Source organism: Lepisma saccharinum, chromosome 15, assembly GCF_977018435.1.
Source record: "Lepisma saccharinum chromosome 15, izLepSacc3.1, whole genome shotgun sequence".
NCBI classification, from domain to species: Eukaryota; Metazoa; Arthropoda; class Insecta; order Zygentoma; family Lepismatidae; genus Lepisma; species Lepisma saccharinum.
In genome coordinates, this window is record NC_139243.1 from 7,835,221 (window position 1) to 7,856,952 (window position 21,732).

At 39.2% G+C, this 21,732-nt stretch overlaps 1 protein-coding gene across 1 annotated transcript in view; it reads right to left on the reverse strand.

Moving 5' to 3' along the window:
* Nucleotides 1-1,697: 1,697 nt before the first annotated feature.
* Nucleotides 1,698-21,732, reverse strand: part of LOC145999552 (N-acetylglucosamine-1-phosphotransferase subunit gamma-like) — a 38,088-nt gene continuing 18,053 nt past the window's right edge. Inside the window, exons 3-7 of the mRNA XM_083136556.1 lie at nt 20,146-20,283; nt 18,270-18,353; nt 17,719-17,812; nt 6,679-6,876; nt 1,698-4,940 (exon numbers count right to left, since the gene is read on the reverse strand). Of these exons, the coding sequence (XP_082992682.1) occupies nt 4,671-4,940; nt 6,679-6,876; nt 17,719-17,812; nt 18,270-18,353; nt 20,146-20,283 (784 nt within the window). The 3' untranslated portion in view covers nt 1,698-4,670. The remainder of the gene's footprint in view (nt 4,941-6,678; nt 6,877-17,718; nt 17,813-18,269; nt 18,354-20,145; nt 20,284-21,732) is intronic.

The following is a 21,732-nucleotide window of genomic DNA, read 5'->3' on the forward strand; positions in this document are numbered from 1 at the left end:
AGTATCGGCATCGTTTCATAGTGGTTCAGCTCAGCCCTAGAATAAAGCCATGATGGATGTGGTAAACGCAAATTAGGTACGTGAAGTTTCGTATTTCCACATTGCAGAATTGATTGTTTTTTCTGATTAATTTTGAAGGCTCACTGCCAGTGGCAAAGCGTGACATTTTTACGTAGTCATCGCAAGATTTGCCAAACGTCAGGGTTGATCTTTCTATGGAAGGGGGGGGGGGGAGGCACAATATTTCTCTGCGATAAATGCCTAGGTCACTGCCAATTCACAGACCTTACGACTATACAAAAGACACATAATTCTATGCCATACGACGAGAATTATTAAATATCATGGAAACTGAAATGCAAACACCTCAATTGTCGTGTTTAACCTTTTGAGTCCCAAGGCCATTTTCACATGTAAGCCTCTCGGTCCTGAGCCGATTTTGAGCAAAATGCAGAGTTTCAATTAAATGAGTGTAGATCGGAGACTAATTGCCCTAGAGAGATGAGTGATATACCGTTGTACGCAGAATGAACCAGAGATTCAGACGATATATAACGGGAAAGGAAAGGGGGGAAATCCCCTGAAAATACTTTTTTTTTTAAAAAAATGGGGTTTCTCCCCCCTGAAAAAAAGGATATGAAAAGTTCAAAATGCACATAGAAATTATCGCTGGCATGTAAGAAACAGAAAAATATTTGCATCATTGTCGTATGACCAATGTAACTTGAGTTGTACCCCCAAAAGGAATGGTCGTCACGCCACTGATGGAAGCTTCAAAATGCAGCGGTACCTTGAAATAACTATAGCTCAGAAACTAAATGCCCTAGAGATACGAAAGATATACCGTTGTACGCAGAATGAATCACAGATTCAGACGATATATAATTTATGCACATTCGGCGTACATATGGAGGGGGAAAGGGGGGAAATCCCCTCAAAAATACTTTTCTTAAAAAAAATTGGTGTTTTCCCCCGCCCCCGAAAAAAATGTCAAAATGCACAAAATGCAAAATTTATGCAAATTTGGCGTATATATGGAGGGGGAAGGGAGAAAAAAATATTTAAAAAAATTGTCACCACCCAAAAAATGTCCTTGCACTTGGGCACAAAACGACACCTACGCACAACATTCACGGACGAAAAGCTAGAACGCAGTGAAAAATGAACGCGGATTCTTGTAACTGCTTGACATTCTATTTTTAGACAATGCAGGGTAACCTATGTTCAACCTTGTGGAACACTTGTGCTCACAAACAAAGGTTTCCTTCAGCGCGCTTCGAAATTCCATTCTCACAACGCAGATTCAACAACCAGTCTTCCCCCTCCCCCTGCTTGCGCCCTCACGGAAAACTTTTATTTTGACATCGGATACTGATAAACAAGCTTCCTTCGAATGCAGTTAACAGGAGGGAGTGAAAAGCATTGCTTTAGAACAACAAAGCCGGTCTTCCTTTGTCGGCAAAAATTTGACCTTGAAAAGAGAAGTCCCTTTTCCCGCCTTTTCCCCTCCATTTTCATGAAGACAAAAAAAATGCAAAAAAAAAACATTTCTGTTAAATACATGTGTTAGGAACAATATATATAAAAAAAATCGAAATTCTAGCCAAAAATAGAAAAGTTATAACGTAAAAACTACGACCTTGACACAGGGTATCTCGATCGAGATACTTGGGACTTTGAGGCTTACATTTGGGTATCTCGATCGAGATACTTGGGACCCAAAAGGTTAAAGGTAAGAAGAACCTTTATGGTTCGCCTCCAATTGTTGTTTTGATAATGAAAAGCAGATTCATATCGTTCAATGTGTGCTTTTCCTCTTAACAAGTGGAAATAGCAGACATTTGAGTGGTGTGCCCAGGATTTTCAAAGAGGGAGGGTGGGTTACCTGTACTTTTTAGTAGTCATTCCTGAAGTCCTCATTTTGCCATCTATTCCTGCCTTTTTTTCATTTTTTTTTTCAAAGAATATTGAGCCTTAACAGAATTATGATCCTCACCACCCCTCCTTGAGCATGCCACTGGACATTCGGAAGAATCTTGATGACTCCAGACAAACCCTGCCGTGGCTGTAAACATGGGGATGGGGCTGAAAAAAGGGCCTGTCTGTTATGACCCAGACCTTCAAGAGTGGGGGAAAGTACAGGTCCTTGGACCTGTCTGCCTGTTGGGAAGCGTTTGGCTGTTCTCGGCACCGGCAGAGACCAGATAGATTCGCACCATTCTGCGATGAATTTCATCTCGACCTTCCAGGGAGCCTCAACATTGGCAAGAAGAGTCAACGCAGGAGTACCTCAAGGCTCCATGCTGGCCCCGATACTGTATGCATTACGAGGGTCGTTCATGGAAAAAGTTTCCCCTTTTTTTTTTGGAGAAAGTATGAGCCCGATAAATGAAATGAAACTAGCAATGTGTTCTTTGTCTTTCCTCTACATTTATACACAATGTAAGCCATGCGCGGCACGTGATTAGAGTCATGCAGTGAGAAACGTGCCCTGGCCATAACGAGTAGAGAGTCATGGCGGAACAACATGTTTTGCGGTGTGGAGTATTGCTCACAGAGTTTTTGAAGAAAGGGGAAACAGTCAATGCTGCACGTTATTGCCAAACACTGGAGAACGTGAAAAAAGCAATTCGCCGCAAACGTCCTGAACTCCTTTCTGCTGGTGTCATTCTTTTGGATGACAATGCTCGTCCCCATTCGGAAGCACCAACACAGGATAAACTTCAAGAAATGAAATGGGAAAGCCCTGACTTGGCCCTGAGTGACTTGTTTCCTGCACTTAAGTCCCAGCTGCAGGGTCAACGTTTTCACACTGATTTGGAGGTTCAGACAGCCGTGAAAAGTGTTCTTCGTTCCCTGGAACCTGAATTTTTGGCAGATGGCTTTCAAAAACTTGTGCAACGATGGGACAAATATTGTGCCGCCTTGGAAATTATGTTGAAAAGTGAGAAAGGACCATGCTACTTGGTGCAACTTGATTTTTGTCTCTAACTTAAGAAATAATTTTTTTGCAACATAGGGTAACTTTTTCCTTGAACGACCCTCGTATATACAGCGGACATCTCGATAACATTCCAGCACTCTTCGCAGATGATGCAGCATTCTTCGCATCCAGAAGACTACTAAAGGAATGCTACAACACAATAGATAAGACAACTCCAAGAATTCCAGTATTGGTCGACCAGATGGAGAATCAAAACATAAAGGAAACCAGCGCATAGGCGGATTATATGCTCTATTCAGAAACCTTCAGCTCTCACTAGCAACAAGGATATCACTCTACAAGACTATGATCAGACCAGTCATCTTATAAGCTATACCAGTGTGGCATCACGCAGCCAGGATAACCATCGAAAAACTCCAAGTTACCCAAAACAATGCAAAGCGGATCATCAGCGGCCACGACAGATATACTACAAATATCCAAATTCATGAAGACTTGGAAATTAATCCAATTGAAGGAGTCATTCGACGAGAGAAAATCAAATTCTGGGAAAACCTCAGAAGACACAACAACCCCGCAGTCAATGAAATAGGAACAGCGGCCATACTTAAACTCACTCATCCCACCCCTCAACAAGATTGAGCCCTGCACAATAAAAGAAGACCAACCCCTCGAGCGACAGTCGCAGAGGAGACCACAACAAGACAACAACCCCAACGGAAGGGGAAAAGAACCAATAGAAGTCAAGGAGACAGCACTTCAACACCAATAAACAAGAAACTTCATTCATTCAGGCGTAACTGAGCTGGAGTCCCACGTCTCTGTTAAGTTTGTTCCGTGATATGGCTATGGCTTCTTTTACTCGTCGGTCCCAATAACTGGCACATTTACTATTATTTTTATGCCAGTAAATAAAAACCCTGCATCCCTCTGTGATGCTGTGTTCTGCAAGTCCTGACTTTTCTGGTTGGAATAATCTGATGTTGCACTGATGTTCATTACGTCGCACCAATCTTTACAGGGACGTGTGATTCCAGCTCAGTCACGCCTGAAACTCACTCCTCCGTAAAAACAAAGCTCCAGCCAATAAGAACACCAGGTTCCAGAACGAGCCAATAAGAAGACAAGAGTCCAAACTCTGGCCCATAATACACTGGTATCCATTTCTATATTCCTTCATGATGAGAGCAATGTATGCGCTCGAAACGTTTGAAGCCAACATCGACTTAACCCGAGAACACTTGTTCGAATCATGTTACCAGGGAAGCTACAATTCCTAAAAATGGACTCCTTTATACTCTGATAACTACACAAATGTGTTGGTAGAAAGGAAATGTTTATTTTGTGTAATAAGTATAGTTTTTAAATCAAATTGAGGTTTATATTCACCATTTTAACACCAAAATGCCATGTTATAGGCATTTTTGGTCTGACATTTTCTTCTATCTGTTACCTTTCCATTCCACGATTAACATGTTTCTAGAGTAAACCAAAAAAATAATACTTCCACAAGTGTCCATGTACATGTAGTTTCCATCTGACGGTACCACAGCTCTCACCTGGCTCTTCGGGCCCCATGAAGGGAACTGTATCTCTTATCCTGGTACAGTTCTGGATACTGTTTGAGTATCTGGTTTGAGTGAATTTCACAACCATCGAACCTCAGCAAAAATCCAATCCCCCACAATTTTTCACTTTCCATCTTTATCTATCCTGGCAGTTACTATCATCTAACAACCACCTTTTCCTTCCCAGGCCCTAATCTCAGATCCCTCAGCTCTTTGTCCTTTAGAGCAAGTTGCTCCCTGAGCTGTGCAAGCTCCCTTTCAAGTTTGAGATATTCTTGTTCACACTGGAAAATATTCGAGAACTCTTGCTTTTGATTGGCATATTTTGAATTCTTGTTTGTCAGCTCAATACGAAGGGTGTGTCTTTGTTGCTCGGTCAACAGAAACCCGGCTTCTAGGTAGATCCTTCTTAATCCAGCTGCCAAACCCTACAAAGAGAATTTCAATATCCTTAGGGAAAAAGAAGAACTAGTTTGCTAGCTGCAATTTGCTATCAGAGGTCTTTACACAGGGTTCCCTAGAAAGTCAGGGAAATTGGCTTAGGAGTGAAGATTTCATGGAAAAGTCAGGGAAAATTGGTTTAGGAGTGATGGACATGGAGAATTGGCTTACGAGTGAAAAGGTAATGGACAAGTGAGGGAATTTTGTGAAAACATTCAAAACTATTGAAAAGTCAGGGAAATTTGGATTTTTTTTTGTGCTGACCAGAATTAGACACACAACATATTTCACGTTTTCTCGAACAAGGTTTTTGATTGTAGATATTTTGTGTAATAAAATATTTTATTTTTGTTCAGTGGTTTTCAACAATGTTGTATAAACATCACTCATTTCATCATAATATCTTGCAAAGTTGAATACTTAAAATTTATATATTGGTATGTTAAAGCATTGTATAGTGAATTTGGCAACATGCGTGGAAATAAATTCTGTTGTAGTAAAATTAAATGTGCAAGCTTTATTAATAACATCAAAAACATTAACATTCATGAAATAATGTGTGCAAATAAAACAGCTGTGAAACTTTTAGATTCCAACACAGTGTTAAATTAAAATTTTCTGATACCAGGTCAACATGAAATGCGAAAAGTAGGCTGTTATAGATGCCACATGGTGATTAATTTTGTACATCCTGCATTATATGAATTCTTTTCCTATCTGTACCCATGGACCTATGACATATGCATACCTCCTCAGAGCCCGTTCGAAGCATGAGGTTGTATTTAAACTTGGTATGGAGGCTATGGGAACTATGGAGAAGCAAAAGCTGATGATAAATTAGTTCAAATTTTCACCACCAGGTGAAAAGAGGAAGTGCACTGCACTCTAGCTGGAAATAGTCTTGCACTTCACCATGGATGACACCAGTGCATGTATGATACTCTTTAATTTATAGGATAAACTGTCTTACTCCCTCTATGGTGTTTGAAATGCACTCACAAAAGAACACCCAAGCTCAGACCAGGACTTGAATCTGGCACCTCAAGTCAACCACTCAACGGTGCTTCATCTGCACCCAGTGCTTGAAACCAAAATTATACAAAACAGCACAAACTAATTGCTCAACTGAATTCTGTTGTGCATTCTGCATAAGTGTTGCAGATTTTATGCCAATTTTTTTTTGCAAAAAAGTGGGGCGAGACACTTATGTGAAGCTTTTTTTAAAAAAAGAAAAGAACTGTGTCAGCATTACCGGTAATTAAAAAAATAATTTATTACTAAATAATTTATTAATAAACTGTCTTTCGTGCATGATTAGGATGTATGGAATACTCATGAATATGCTATGATAAAATTAAATATAGTCCAAATCGAGAGATGTTATTTCTTATGGTAGTTCAGCGAACAGTTTTGCTGTCTGAGAAAAAAGTTAACACATTACTTATTGATTTGTGTATTATAGTCAAAATATTACACTACAGTGTTGCTAAGTATAGACTTAAAAAATTTACTCTTCTGTGTTCGAAAATTCTGCATCATCATCATTGGTTTCATTATCTGACACATCGATGCAACAATTATGCGATGAAAGCTCAAACTAATTTTTGGACTGAAAAAGCTGAGCACAATGATTATGCAGTGAAATATGGTTTGTTACTGCAAAATTCAACCAGTTACCAAAAAAAAAAAAAACTGCATGGAATGAAAAGGCATTAACACACTAACCTTCTCAGTCACGTATCCATAATAGAAATCAGTTGCTAACTCGTCCCACTGCTTTTGTAATTCCCTGCTTAATCGTGGATACACCAGCATCGAATGATTGTGACACACCAAGGGAGTTGCAAATGCTAGCAGATATTGACATCGCTTTGGTTCTGTCACGTTAAGAACTTGGTGGACACTGCTGCATTGAAAGCTCACCTGCCATAAAACATACGAAGGTCAATCCACATGAATTGGTCCAATTTTAAACTCACCCCTTACTTACATATCTACAGTTCAAAACCAATACTATTTTACTTTTTATCACATCTGGTTTAGCAACTGTATAGTAATATTTGCATTTTCAAACCTTTACATAACTTCTGAAATATATTTGTACACAACATTTATGAAATTTTATCAATTGTCTGACCCCTTATAAAAATTTCTGGTGACATCTATGTAGGTAAATAATAAACTATCTCATATTTTGTATATATATATATATGATGTTAATACTGAAGAAAATTATTATACGTTTTCATACGTTTGGCAATAATATAGTAGGGTTGAACTTAATAACATGAAAAATCAATTTATACTTTGTTATTACTAGACCTCGGATTTTAAGTTTTTAACATATTTTTTCCTTTGCAGGTAAATAAGAAATAAGTTATATCAGCGTTTCATAAAAAAAACGAAACAACTGACGAAGTTTTATAGAGCCTAAAATAACCTATTTTGCTTGTTAGAACCTATTTTAAGTTTATGTGCCTACATTAAACCTTTTTTTTTAGGTTTTATAGGATTTTTATATCTCACAGAGGTATTTACTAGGTGCGGTGGCGAAATAATTCAATGACTTACGTGTTTGAAACATGTCTTTTGTCGATTTCCCTCCCTCCAAGTGTATGATGTTTACAAAACAAAAATGTCTGACGTCACTGTTACAGGGTGGCTACAAACAAGCAGAAATGAAATTCCCTGACTTTTCCAGGTTTTCCAGGACAAAAATTTGCATTTTTCCCTGACAATTACAAACTAAACTAAATCGATGTTTTTGCAAATGGAAATAATAAACTCATATAGATCCAGGTATGCATTTGTTAAGTACCAATATTATCTTCTATAAAATTGACTCAATTTCTCTATTCTCTATGATTTGAATTCAAACTGCAAAATAGTGAATTTGGAAAATTATTACAATTCACAAGCTAGGGAAGGATTACAGAATTTTGTCATACGCAGTAAGTTTAAAATAAAATACTTGATTATTTTTAAAGTTACGACTAAATGAAATTAAAGTGATTGATTTAAGAAATACAATTTGTAATTTATCAGTCTCCTTATGCATTCCACTGAGGTTTGGAACCCTCTGCTTGCAAGAACCATGAGTGCGGACTCATTTTTCAATGCATAAAGCTCTCTTCTCTGTAAAGCAAACAACTTAACTCTTGCATGTAAGTGAAACAACTGAATCGAATAAAATAAAGTGTCATATTTCCTTACATTATCCATGGGATTTCTGCTTCAGTACAGTATATCCAAGTGAAGTACTGTGAAACTGACAACATGCAGTTTTACCATTAATGCTGACGAAAAGGGTATGTAGGTATTAGAAATTTAACGCAAGCAATTTATAGAATTTCATTGTATAGGTACCTGACTTAGCTTACCACACGTTAAAACAGGAACACACTAATAATAAAAGCTTCTGAAAGTTCATATACGAGGGGCATCCTGAAAAAAGGTCCAATGGCCCCTATACGCAGCACTAGTGGTTCGGAGAGCGACACACACACATGCAGGCAGGAAGAAGTTGCATGTAGCTGTAATCTGGTACAGTTGCAATGCAGCCGTTTTAGGAAAGTTCTAGGTTAAAGATTGCACCTGTCATACAGTCTCCCATCGAGCCTAACCTACAATGCACACTCAGAATTTGGCACAGAGCCACCAGCAATTGTGTGAGGTGTGCAGACAGGACGTCGTGTATGGTCAGACGATGGTGCAGACAATTCACGGAAGGCCAATCGAATGTGCACAACCCCATACAGCTGAGTACACACGGGCCCTTTGCATCACTTCAGGTGAGAGATCTTGGACCATTCCCTGTACAGCCCTGGCCTTGAATGTACCGACTTTCATCTCTTTGAACTAAAGAGGTTTCTGGCAGGGTAAGGATTTGACAGCTACACTGAGGTAGAGATAGTTCCAGTCTTTGCTGTCCGACACATATACCATGGGCATACAAAATTTAGTGCCATGCTACTACAAATCCCAGAATAACGGTGGTGATTATGCTGAAAATTAGGTTAAGATTCACTGTTACTTATGCAATAAATTACAACTGATATTCATGTTTTATTTATACCTAATCGGTAGGGACCTTGATATTTTGTTATTTTTTTTTCAAATTGGTGTATTTTCTTATTTTTTATTTTTTACTATACGGTGTTATTTTTCTCAAAATTCACATTTTCATTTTAGCGCATTTTCTGGCAAACATCTGAAATTATTCCTTCATGGTATTTTTAAACTACTGTTTCAAATTGTAAGTCACATGGCTTACGCCTCTTCATGAGAGTTTGATATCTTGAAAGTTCTTTTGGGAAAGTTATTTTCGATACACCTTTTTTTAAATTTTAAGGTAAGGATTTTAGACAATGGAATTTCCCCCGTATATACTGAAGGGTGGATAATGACCATAAGTGGCGATGTACCCAAAAAATTAAAATCAATCAATCTCACGTGACAGATACCGATATATTATGGCACCAAAAATTGGCATTATCATTTTTTTGACTTGTCAGTATTACATTTCCCAAAATTCGCGTTTTTGTTTTAGAACATTTATCTGCCAAATATACCGAAACTTAATACTCCATTGTGCTTTTAAACGATTATTTAAAATTGTAGATCACATGGTCTATGTATTTTCGTGACAGTTTGATATGTTGGAACAGATTTTTGAGGAAGTAAAAGTAAAGTGGAGTTAGGGCCCCACACTTTCTTGATCATGGCTAAAGGTGGAGGTGATGTGATCAGCACCATGCTCCTGGCTACCTTTATCCCTAAAAGTTTCCTCAAGGTACCAGCTTCATACGATGCTGGGTGGGTGCCGAAGCAGCTTGAATAGGTAGAAAACATCCCGGTTCTCCCCCGCAGGAGATCGACATTGACATTGAAAACATATCTCGTGCGACAACTATGAGGATATGGATCCCGTGTGACAATAGATACGCACTTGATCTCCTGTTAGAACCCTGCCACTTTTCTCTGTGATGCAAATGGTTTTGATAGAAGTTGAAAAAATCGTGGGAAATACATGATTTAATGTGGCTGTCGGAATTATTCCATGTAAGTATAACTCAATAGTTTACTCTTGAGTAAAATGTTGGAAAACTTGCATATTCTATGTACACAAACATGGCCTAGAAAAGACAAGAATGTTGGATTTCATGGATTTTTTTGTTGCTTTAGGTCATTTCTTTTAAAAAAAATCAATAAAAACGCCAACAATTCACGTTTTATGCCAAATTCGCATTATTTTGATATTTAGAAAGGGCGAAAAATGTGTCCAGACATCACTGCACATTCCTAAACATAACTTCGCAGCAATTACCATTTTTCATGGTTTTGGCGTTTGCGAAAAATCAATCGGAAATTACTTTCTGGCCACCCCTCGTATAAATCAGTAGATGGAAAGTGAAAATTTAGCAGGGCTGGCAGAAAAAAGTCATTTCTTGAAGAAAGTGATTTGCTTTCATGATTGAATGATTCGAGTAAATATCATATTAAAATATTAACGTATTATTTTATTTCATAATATTGGACATTAACCTTACTCAGTGAGAGATTAATGACCATCTCTCACTAGTTTAAACAGACAGGACAGAGAATGGTGTTAATTTCATTGCAATACTAGTGTTGCAGTAAATTTGAGGTTGGGAGCATGCACTTGCCAATTTTTATAACGTTCACCAATGCAGGTTTATGTTTCACTTTTTTGTGATAGTATTCAATATATATCCAGTTTTGTTGGATTCTTCTTGATATCTAAGAATAGTGCAATGTCATTGCAAACGTATGTTAACTTGTGCGAAACCAGTAATACATCAGGATGATGTAAGAAAACCTTTGTAAGCACTGCTACATTAAATAAGGTGAAGTAAGCCAGAAAAGTAATACAATTCCAGCAGCATATTTGCAGTCTAGAGCTCTTCTTGTTTATGCATACGATTTTTGTCAGTCTGAAGACATCGAACAAAAATCATAAGAGTACCATGCATGCAATTTCTGTCACATGTTGCAGTGAGATACTTTGTCGGGTGGCGATATTCGACAAAAATCGTATGTATCAATGGAACCTGTTTGTTTCCATGTTCCTTCAGTTTGCCCAACAAAATGCTTACTACGACATCCGACAACTATCGGACGGCACCACCCGCTCCCCTCCATCTGTTGACAGTTCTGTCTCCTTACTACTCCCATACGGACAAGAAAAAAATGATAATTCAATGCATTTTCCACGTAATATTTAGAGGCTTAACCTTTACTCCCCCGATGATATTATATGGTATCATCAGAGTAAGGTCGTTCTGGCCCGATGAAACCATATGGTATCATGGTGCAGATTACGAAATGAATGTGCTTTTTGGACCCTAAAACTCTTCTGTTTGAGTTGAAACTCTGACACAGGTCTGGAGCAAGCCTGGGTAAATTCATATTGATGACCAACCTCCCCCCTGCTCCGCAACATATCCATGACACATTTCCGAATAGTCTCACATTTTGGCTCATTATTCAACTTGTATGGCACCCAGGAACATAAAACAAGTTTCAATCTCTTTGGAATGGTCCATTCTTTGAAGAGAATACTAAGGTTTTGCGCCTTCTTCCGAAAATAGCGAGAGAAGAGGGGGGCAAACTAAAGATATTTTTTTAAATTGAAATTCTATGGTCACGCCCCCAAACCCCCCTTCCTCGGTTCGGCGATTTTAATTGTACACGGTTGCATGCTATGATGTTTTAGCTGCAAAACAAAACTTATCCGAAGTAGATTGCTCCCATAGTGCCCGAGTTATAACAATTTTCCTCCAAAAATGCTAATTACCTATTTTTCGTAAAAAAAAAGAAAAAAAAAAGAAATCACATTTTGGCTTATTATTCAACTTGTATGACACCCAAGAACATGAAACATGTTTCATTCTCTTCAGAAATCTCCTCTTTAAAAATAATACTAAAGTTCGAGCCTTCTTCCCAAATAGCGGGAGAAGAGGGGGCAAACTCCAGATGTTTATGGTTTTTTTCATTGAAATTCGGGGGTCGCGACTCCAACCCCCCCCCTTCCTCGTTTGGCATTCTGAATTGTACTCGGTTGCATGGTACGATGTTTTAGCTGAAAAGCAAAATTTATCCGAAGTAGATTGCTCCCATAGTGTCCGAGTTATAACAATGTTCCTCCAAAAATGCTAATTACCTATTTTTCGTAAAAAAAAGAAAAAAAAAGAAATCACATTTTGGCTTATTATTCAACTTGTATGACACCCAAGAACATGAAACATGTTTCATTCTCTTCAGAGATGTCCATTCTTTGAAAGGAATACTAAAGTTCACGCCTTCTTCCCAAATAGCGGGAGAAGAGGGGCAACCGCCAGATTTTTATGGTTTTTTCATTGAAATTCGGGGGTCGCGCCCCCCCAAACCCCCTTCCTCGGTACGGCGTTCTGAATTGTACACGGTTGCATGCTATGATGTTTTAGCTGAAAAACAAAACTTATCATAAGTAGATTGCTCCCATAGTGTCAGAGTTATAACAATTTTCCTCCAAAAATGCAAATTACCTATTTTTCGTTAAAAAAATCACATTTTGGCTTATTATTCAACTTGTATGGAACCCAGGAACATGAAACATGTTTCATTCTCTTGAGAAATGTCCATTCTTTGAAAAGAATATTAAAGTTTGTGCCTTCTCCCCAAAATAACGGGAGAAGAGGGGGCAAACTTCAGATTTTTGTTTTTCCCATTGAAATTCGGGGGACGTGCCCCCCCAAGCCCCCTTTCTCGGTCCGGTGTTCTAAATTGTACAAGATTGCATGCGCTGATGTTCTAGCTGCAAAACAAAAGTTATCCGAAGTAGATTGCTCCCATAGTGCCCGAGTTATAACAATTTTCGTCAAAAGAGTGTTCAAAGTCAATGAAGACGATATTCCCTGACATTTCCCTGACTTTTTTTGACACCTCAAATTCCCTGACTTTTCCCGGTTTTCCAGGTTTTCCAGGTCTGTCGCCACCCTGTGTTACCTGCAGGTAACAGTTCCCCCCTACTTTTTACCCCTGCACTATAGACTCTTATTGGAGTTTGAGTGTGGATAACACAAAAAGATTCATGGCGGTCACTAGGACCATGATAAAATTCAAGTACAATTCCTGGTTTTCAAGGTTAACTTTCCAAAAATTCATGATACAAGGAGATGTTTTCTCTATTCCAACCTTACGTATTACCGACTCTCACCCTCCCTTCCATACAAAAAAATATTCACAATATAAAGGGTTTGTATGATTCCAATGTAACAAAAAATTTACCTAATCAACTTCAAGATATATTATTTTGTAATAATCTTCCCTTTGTCAGATAGATTGTTCTGTAAAAAACACTAACAAAGTAAACAGATTCAGAAAATTTTGTTTCATTTTCTGTGTAGCTTTCTTTGTCATCATCAAAAAAATGAATTAAATAAAAACTAAATTGAGAGATACTTGCCTCAGGGCATTTATGAACATGTAGAAATTTAATGGGACATGGATTAATAAAAGTTGCAATTCTTCACGTCCACGAAGAAAAAAATGGAATAGAGAAAACATCCGCTTGTAGCTTATTTCATGTCTTTCGAAAATTCATGAATAATTTCCAGAGCCAATAATTCACTAATAATTTCCGGTGCCAATAATTCACGTGTAATTCCTGGAATTCAAGGAATTCCAAGTGAGTAGACACACTGATATTGTGCAGCAAATCATACATACGTAATTCATTTTTCATATCAACAAGTAACTTTTTCTAACAGCACAAGTGCAGTATTATAATAATTTGTAGATAATTTTGAAAATGATATAAAGAAATGAAAATTTGTTTAGAAAATTAATATTTGGTTATTACGGTTCTTGTGAAATTTTGCATTTAACGATTGTATCTAATCAGTATTTTTCAGGAATTGTGTACCAAATTACGTCTTTTTGCAACCTACGAGGGACATTCCGAAAGTAAGTTTCATTTTTTTTCCATAGGGAAGCTGTATTACAAAGTGAGAAAACACATTGCCATAACAAAAGACAATCTTTCCTGAATTCACAACGGGAGGAGCGAGAGCAGAGGAGCGATGGCGCATGCAAAGAGTGCCGAAGAATAGAGATAAGCAGCAGACCGACGTGCCCGAGCTCATTCGAGTGCAAACCAGTATGGCAGAAAGACATGTGCTGGAAACGTGGTCTCAAATGGAAGTGTGTGCTATCGTGTGCTATGAATGGGTGCATGGGACTAGTGTTTTAAGATATTCAGCGATGCCTACAGAGTGTCTATGGAGACGGCGTTGAAAGGTTTTGTTCCTGGATGACAATGCAAGACCACCACACAGCAAGGGTCCTTGCAGAACACATTCGTCATCTGGGATGGGAGAGATTGAATCACCCAGCCTACAGCCCCGATCTTGCCCCATCAGACTTCCACCTTTTTTCTGCATTGATGTCAGCACTATCTGGACATCACTTCGGAACCAACGAAGAGCTGCAACAGGCTGTGAAGAACTTCTTTAAATCGCTGGGCACCGATTTTTACTAGGAGGGTTTCTTGTAATTGATTTCACGGTACGACAAATGTATCAATGTCGGTGGCAACTATGTGGAAAAATATCCAAAAGATTGTATTTTGTTATGACATTGTATTCTTCTGTTTGTAATAAAGCTTCCCTGTGAAAAAAAAAGACGAAACTTACTTTCAGAACGTCCCTCGTATTTCAGGATTTTTCGAGCCTAATTTAAGGTTTTTAGAACCTAAAAATCCAAGGTCTAGTTATTACCAATAATACATTTAGAAAATTGATTACATTACATGATAAAAAAACCTATAAATATACAGAAATAAATACAATACAATTAGAACAGGTGTTCTCGGGTTACCAGCCAGGTTAAATCAGCGTTAGCTTCAAACGTTTTTGAGTGCATACATTGTTCTCCCCTTCAGGGAATGTAAAAATGGAGACCAGTGTAGGGTTATATATATGACCATGATGGGGTGGAGCTTGGATGATGTCTTCTTATTGGCTCGCTCTGGATCCTGGTGTTCTCATTGGCTGGCTTCACTCTGGATCCTGGTGTTCTCATTGGTGGGTGTCGTATTTTTACGGACGTGTGGGCTCCAATCATGACTGAGCTGGAGTCTCACATCCCTGTTGAGATTGGTGCTTTCCCGTGAAATGCCTATGACTTCATTTACTCGTCGGTCCCAGTTACTGGCACATTTGGCTATTATTTTGGTGTCTACACATAAATCCTGTGTCCCTTGGTGATGCTGTATTCTGCAAGTCCTGACTTTTCTGGTTGGAATAATCTGATGTCGCGCTGATGTTCATTACGTCACTGTTCAATGCTGCATCCTTTTTGGCCTATATATGGTGTCCCACACTCACATGGCATACGGTATACTCCGGAATGTGGAGCTCAAGGTCATCTTTGAACCGAGTGGGGCCTTGGTTTTTCAATGGCGGCCTGTGAATGGTCTTCACCCTGTGCCTGGCCAGAAGTCTGCTCAACTTCCCGGAGGTGTGTCCGACGAATGGTAAAACTGCTACAGTGTGGCATTCCTGCCCTGTGTTGCTACTGGTAGAGGGGCTGTGCGGTGCAGAATTGGTCCTTGTAAGGGCCTCGTCCTCATGTTTAGATTCTCTGGGTTGTGAAGAATCGGCCCTTCTAAGGGGCACACTGTTATCCGTGGTTGGTCTCTGCTGAGATGAAACTACTGGTTGATATCTCTGATGTGGTATCCATTCTGCTGTAATGAGGTCCTGAGGTGAGTGAATTCTGATTGTAGATTCTCCTGGTCCGAAATGGTTACTGACCTGTGGGCTATAGTGTTCAGAACAGCTAGACAGTGTGCTTTGTGATGGTAGCTGTTGGCATTTAGGTACAGGGCAGTGTGGGTGGGTTTTCTATACACACTGTGTCCGAGGGTGCCATTAGGATGTCCAGGAATGGGAAGCAGCCATCTTCTTCTATCTCCATGGTGAACTGAATGTTTGAATGCAGATTGTTAAGGAAATCCAGAAAACTATATAATGCCGGTCGTCCATGCGGCCAAATGACGAAACTACCAATCACATATCTGTAAAAATACGAAGGTTGGTTAGGAATATCTTTCAGTGCTTCGTGTTCAAAATGTTCCACGTAGAAGTTCACAACCGCCAGTGAGAGTGGTGAACCCATGGCAATTCCGTCAGTTCGTAATATTTCCCGTTGTAGAGGAAATGTGTGGAAGTTAGCATGTGGTGGAAGAGATTATCTATGGCTGGTGGAAAGTGGCTTCCTAGAAGTTCCAATGTGTATTTTACAGGTACTCTTGTGAACAGCGAAACTACATCAAAACTGACGAGAATGTCAGACTGGAAGACCTTGAGTTTCTTCAGTTCCTGGACTCAGTGTAGTTCTTGACGTGATGTTCACATTGTCCGACTAAAAGTTGAAGCAGGGATGTGAGGTACTTGGCGATTCTGTAGGTTGGACTGCCTATAGCACTGGCAATGGGTCTCAGGGGGACACTCACTTTGTAGATTTTTGGTAAGCCGTACAATCTGGGAGGCTGTCGGGTGTTTGTGAATCTCTTCAGTTAAGCTGGATTTCTTGAGAAGACTGTTCTCTGTTCCACTGATGTTGTGAGGTCCCTCGGTAGTTCTCTGTATGCCTGGTCACTAAGAAATTCTGCTATTCTCTCACGATAGGCAGGCGTTGGTAGTAACACTATTGCGTTCCCTTTGTCTGATGGTAGAATCGTGATGTCAGGGTCTGAACAGAGGGATTTCAGTGCTGCTCGTTCTTCTCTGGTGATGTTGGATTTTTGTAGGACCGCTCTCCTGAGGGCCCAGCTGACTTCATGACGAATTTCGTCTTTGGCATCTAGAGGGACAATGCTAACAGCTTGTTCAATTCTGGAGATTATGTCCTCGAACATGAGGGAGAGGCCCTTATAAGGAGATTGATTCTGCACCGCACAACCCCTGTACCAGAAGCAACTCAGGACAAGAACGCCCCACTGTAGCAGTTTTACCATTCGTCGGACTCACCTCCGGGAAGTTAGACAGAATTCTAGCAAGGCACGAGGTGAAGACCATTCACAGGCCGCCACTGAAAAACCAAGGCCCCACTCGGTTCAAAGATGACCTTGAGCTCCACATTCCAGGAGTATACGGTATACCGTGTGAGTGTGGGACACTACATATAGGCCAAAAAGGATGCAGCATTGAACAGTGACGTAATGAACATCAGCGTGACATCAGATTATTCCAACCAGAAAAGTCAGGACTTGCGGAACACAGCATCACCGAGGGACACAGGATCTTATGTGCAGACACCAAAATAATAGGCAAATGCGCCGGTAACTGGGACCGACGAGTAAAGGAAGTCATAGCCATTTCACGGGAAAGCACCAATCTCAACAGGGAAGTGAGACTCCAGCTCAGTCACGCCTGGAACCCACGCATCCGTAAAAATACGACACCAGCCAATGAGAACACCAGGATCCAGAGCGAGCCAATAAGAAGACAGCATCCAAGCTCCACCCCCATCATGGTCATATATATAACCTTACACTGGTCTACATTTTTACATTACCTGAAGATGTATGCACTTGAAACGTTGGAATATAAAGCCGATTTAACCTGGCTGGTAACCCGAGAACGCCTGTTTGAATCACATTGCCAGGAAAGCTACAATTCCTAGAATACAATTATTCACATCAGAAAAATTCAGTTTTGTAATTTACTGCTTTGACGAAAAAAGAAACATCCGGCTAACCTTCGCACTGCGGCTGGTGTCTCCACATGGGTCGCCCTCCAACATCATCATTTGCACAAAATGGTTGTTGACTATATTCCACTCGCCCCAGATGCTGCAGAGAAAGTAAGCTGTAAGTATGACACACACGTGAGACAAGCATTCACATTCAGAAACAAAACTTAAGCCATTCTCTTAAGGTAAAATACCAAAAAAGATTGGTAGGTTGATTTGGTGTTTGAAGTCCACTTTATGCACAGTAAGGCCAAACGGGACTGCACCTACAGTTTAAAGTGGGATCCAAACCACTATGTGCTTCCACCGGGTATCGAACATGGAACCCCTTGATTACAAGGCAACGACGCAACCACTGCACCATCCGGGAGGCCCTAAAATACCAAAAGGGTCCTCAGAGAAATCACATCAGGGGTAAGAACACAGAATCCAACAAGGATATACTCTACTAACTAGCTAACGAACAGGCTAACAAAAAATAAAACAAAGTCAAAGGAAAACTAAAAAGCTAGAAAAGAGTGTGCATGAAATATGGTTATGCACCACAAAATACTCACCCTAATATTCCACGGTATGGGTTCCAAGATGCAGAGAGTTCATGCTGAGTTATATTATGGAATGGGCAGAATACAAACTTATACCTGAAAGCACGAGCAAGATATTGTTGTTGAATAATAATTATTATTATTTTATAATAGCTACAATCACAGTGAAATACAAGGGTAAGTCACTAAATAACAGGAATTTTATTCTGAACTACATGGAAATTTATATGCAAGGAAAATTTGTATTTCGGGACTCAAAATGGTTCCTTAGCAACATGCCATAAGGGTGTTGTGATGATCGAGCAGTAGCTCATACAACATGGCCACTCCACTGTTGACTTGCACCGTGGAAGAGCAACGAAGTGTTATTAATTTTTTGTGGTCAGAACGATTGTAACCTTCTGAAATCTACAGCAGAATGAAGGTTCAGTACGGAGACAATTCTTTACGTCAGGAGAGTGTGTATGAATGAGTGGAAAGATCCGGTATTAAAAACGGAAGACAAAATGTCAGTGATGAACACTGGTGTGGGAGGCCAATTTGCGTGACAACTGAGGCAGTGAAACAACAGATCAACCAGCGAATCTGTTAAATTAATACACTCTCCTCTGACTTAAACAATTGTCTCCATACTGAACCTTCATTCTGCTGTAGATTTCAGAACGTTTCACTTCCTCTGACCACAAAAAACTAATAACATTGCATTACTCTTCTTAGGTGCAAGTCAACAGTGGAGTGGCCATGTTGTAAGAGCTACTGCACAAGCACATACTGCTCGATTGTCATGACACCTTTATGCCGTGTTGCTAAGAAACCATTTTGAGTCCTGAAATGTAAATTTTCATTGTGCATAAATCTCCATGAAGTTTAATGACTTCCCCTCATAGATCCTTTGTAGCGTAGGTTACAAAATCAACCACTTATAAAACTCTGAAATATTTCTAAACTTTAAATTGTATCAATCTGCTCTAAATAGAGAATCATATCGAGCCATGATTCTGAACCTCTGTCATCGGCCGTTGCTCTATCAGGCATTCAAAGAATGCCATGTCAGGTATTAACAAATCTTCCTGGTTTACTAGAGTTAAGGGGCTGAGCAACTGGCATTTGCAGGACAATGACCAGGGCTACAGGGAAGAGCCCTGAGAGCAAAGGGCGGTGTGGGGTCTTTTGCCTGGAATCGTTGAACAAGTAGCAACGGAGGAGATTGAGCGGTCGATCACAATTCGATTCGATCAGCCATCAGCGGAACTTTATCATCAGAGACAGACAGGTATAGTCCTTTCCAACCATGTCGATCTAGACTTGAAGGTAGAAATAGAAATACTTGTGTTTTGCCATTTCCAAGTATGTAGTTAGTACCTCTTGCTCTTTACCATTAGATTTACCATGAAGAGCGAGCACTCAAATCAAGAGGATGAATGATACTTGGAGTTGCATCACCCACCTCAATGGTTAAAGGTTCTTAGTTCAATCCCATGTTCATGAGAGAACGTTACGTGGATGGAGATGCTGGAAATTTAATTCATTTCAATTTGAAATAAATGAAAATTAAGAATCTAGAACCATCATACCATTTTTGCAGGATTTCAGTCATATTTCTTTTAACGCTTAATCACGATAAGAAAGGATGAAACTTATGATGAAAATGTTAATTCAATAACTGTTTACGTACGCATTTAAAATAAAGAATTCATAAGGTGGCGGCATGTTTTTGTTGTTGTTGTTGTAATGCTCAAAGGTCAGGGAATATTATGTCCAGTTTCAGCTCAGAGGATGAACTCCCTGGAAACTGGCATTGTTCATTTCAAGTTACAAAATAACAGAAACCATGATATTTTTGGTGTACACCGCAACAGTGTGAAACGACAAATATACAGATACTTACTTATCACTTGCCCAATTGAAACATTTCCCTGCCAATCTACGGAACTGGTGAGGTCCCGAGATATCTGCAGGGTTTGTTTTATGAAAGAATACATCTTCTGCAGGGGCCGGATCAGAACCGTGGTCGAGATTACCAAATCTGCAAAAATGGACTAAATTACTCTTCTCGATAAAGATAGCATGTTGTATCCACCAGCATCCAGTTACACCATTGTGTATAATTTAGTTCTGTATTTTTCTTATTTTGTGTAATTTTTCTGCCAATCACAAGAATCATTGGATGAAACTGATGAAGGGACATTTGTATGCCTAAGCCTGGACTCATACGCAGTGTTATTCGTGGTTAAACAAGCTGTGTTGCAACATTTATGTTTTATGAAACATGAATGGTTTTAATTTCGAATAAGAATATTTGGTACTATTTCACTATGGGGGTGACACCTATAAATCATATATTTCGCAATTTTTAACATTGCTAACGTACTATTTTGGAATGCGGAACATTTCCTAAGGTGAAATAATGCATTTCTAACTAAGATAATGTTTATTTCTTACATTTACGAGTACTTTCTGTTACTTGTTACTTCGATTCTTTAACACACATTATGGCGACAGTGTACTGGTTTATCGCACGTTGTGCGAGTGTTTTGTCGATTTATGCAGTGTTGCAACCTTTTTCACCAGAAAATATCTACTTTCGTGCCCGGATTTGAAATTATACTAATACCTCGCAAACCATTGATGTTAGCCCCACAAACCATTGACATTAGCCCCAAAAACCATTTTCCCGTAAGGTTAGGTTAGGTTAGGCAAGCATAGTTAAAAAAAATAATAATAAAAAAAAAAATACTCAACACGTCACGTTCTAGTGAAAACACGGTGAGTTTGAAACACTGACTACGAGGTTTACATCATCTAACACACGGAACATTGTGCTCTCTTGCAGAAAGCAAATGGCGGCAGCAGAAACAACGTGTCGGACAGAGATTTTCGCAGAAAACAACATGTATTCGCATTAAAATGGATCAAAACCACATTCACGAACTTCCACAACGCTACAGAAAATGATTTCCGTAAGTACTTTCTCCTGTAAATTTGAATAAATCCGTCACCCCCACAGTGAACTGTTACCGAATATTTTATCCAGAACAGTAATTACTTAAGCCCAGAAGTTTGGCAAATTGCCCTTTCTCCTGCTGCATTTATTCTTAAAATTTTTCTTGACGTGCTTTTTTGTGAAGTTGCTATTTTGCCAGTTATGTACCCTACTACCTATGTTTAATTTTAATGCCTTTTATTTTTTTAAAAAAATATAATTTTTCTTTTGTTAATTCTACACAACTTATTTTTCTTTCAAAAACATTAGCACATTATGGTGCTGTCAGAGACAATTACAAAGCTGGGAAAAAGGGATAAAACTCTTTTAGCATCCATGAAAGTCTTCGAGGAATCGGTGCAGCACCTGATTGAAGTGCCACAAGAAAAAGTTAGCTGTTGAAGAACAGTAACAAGTACAAATGTGGAATTGAAAAAATTGCAAACAATTTGTGATATTGTTAAATGTGAAAAATCTTTGCTTGATGACACG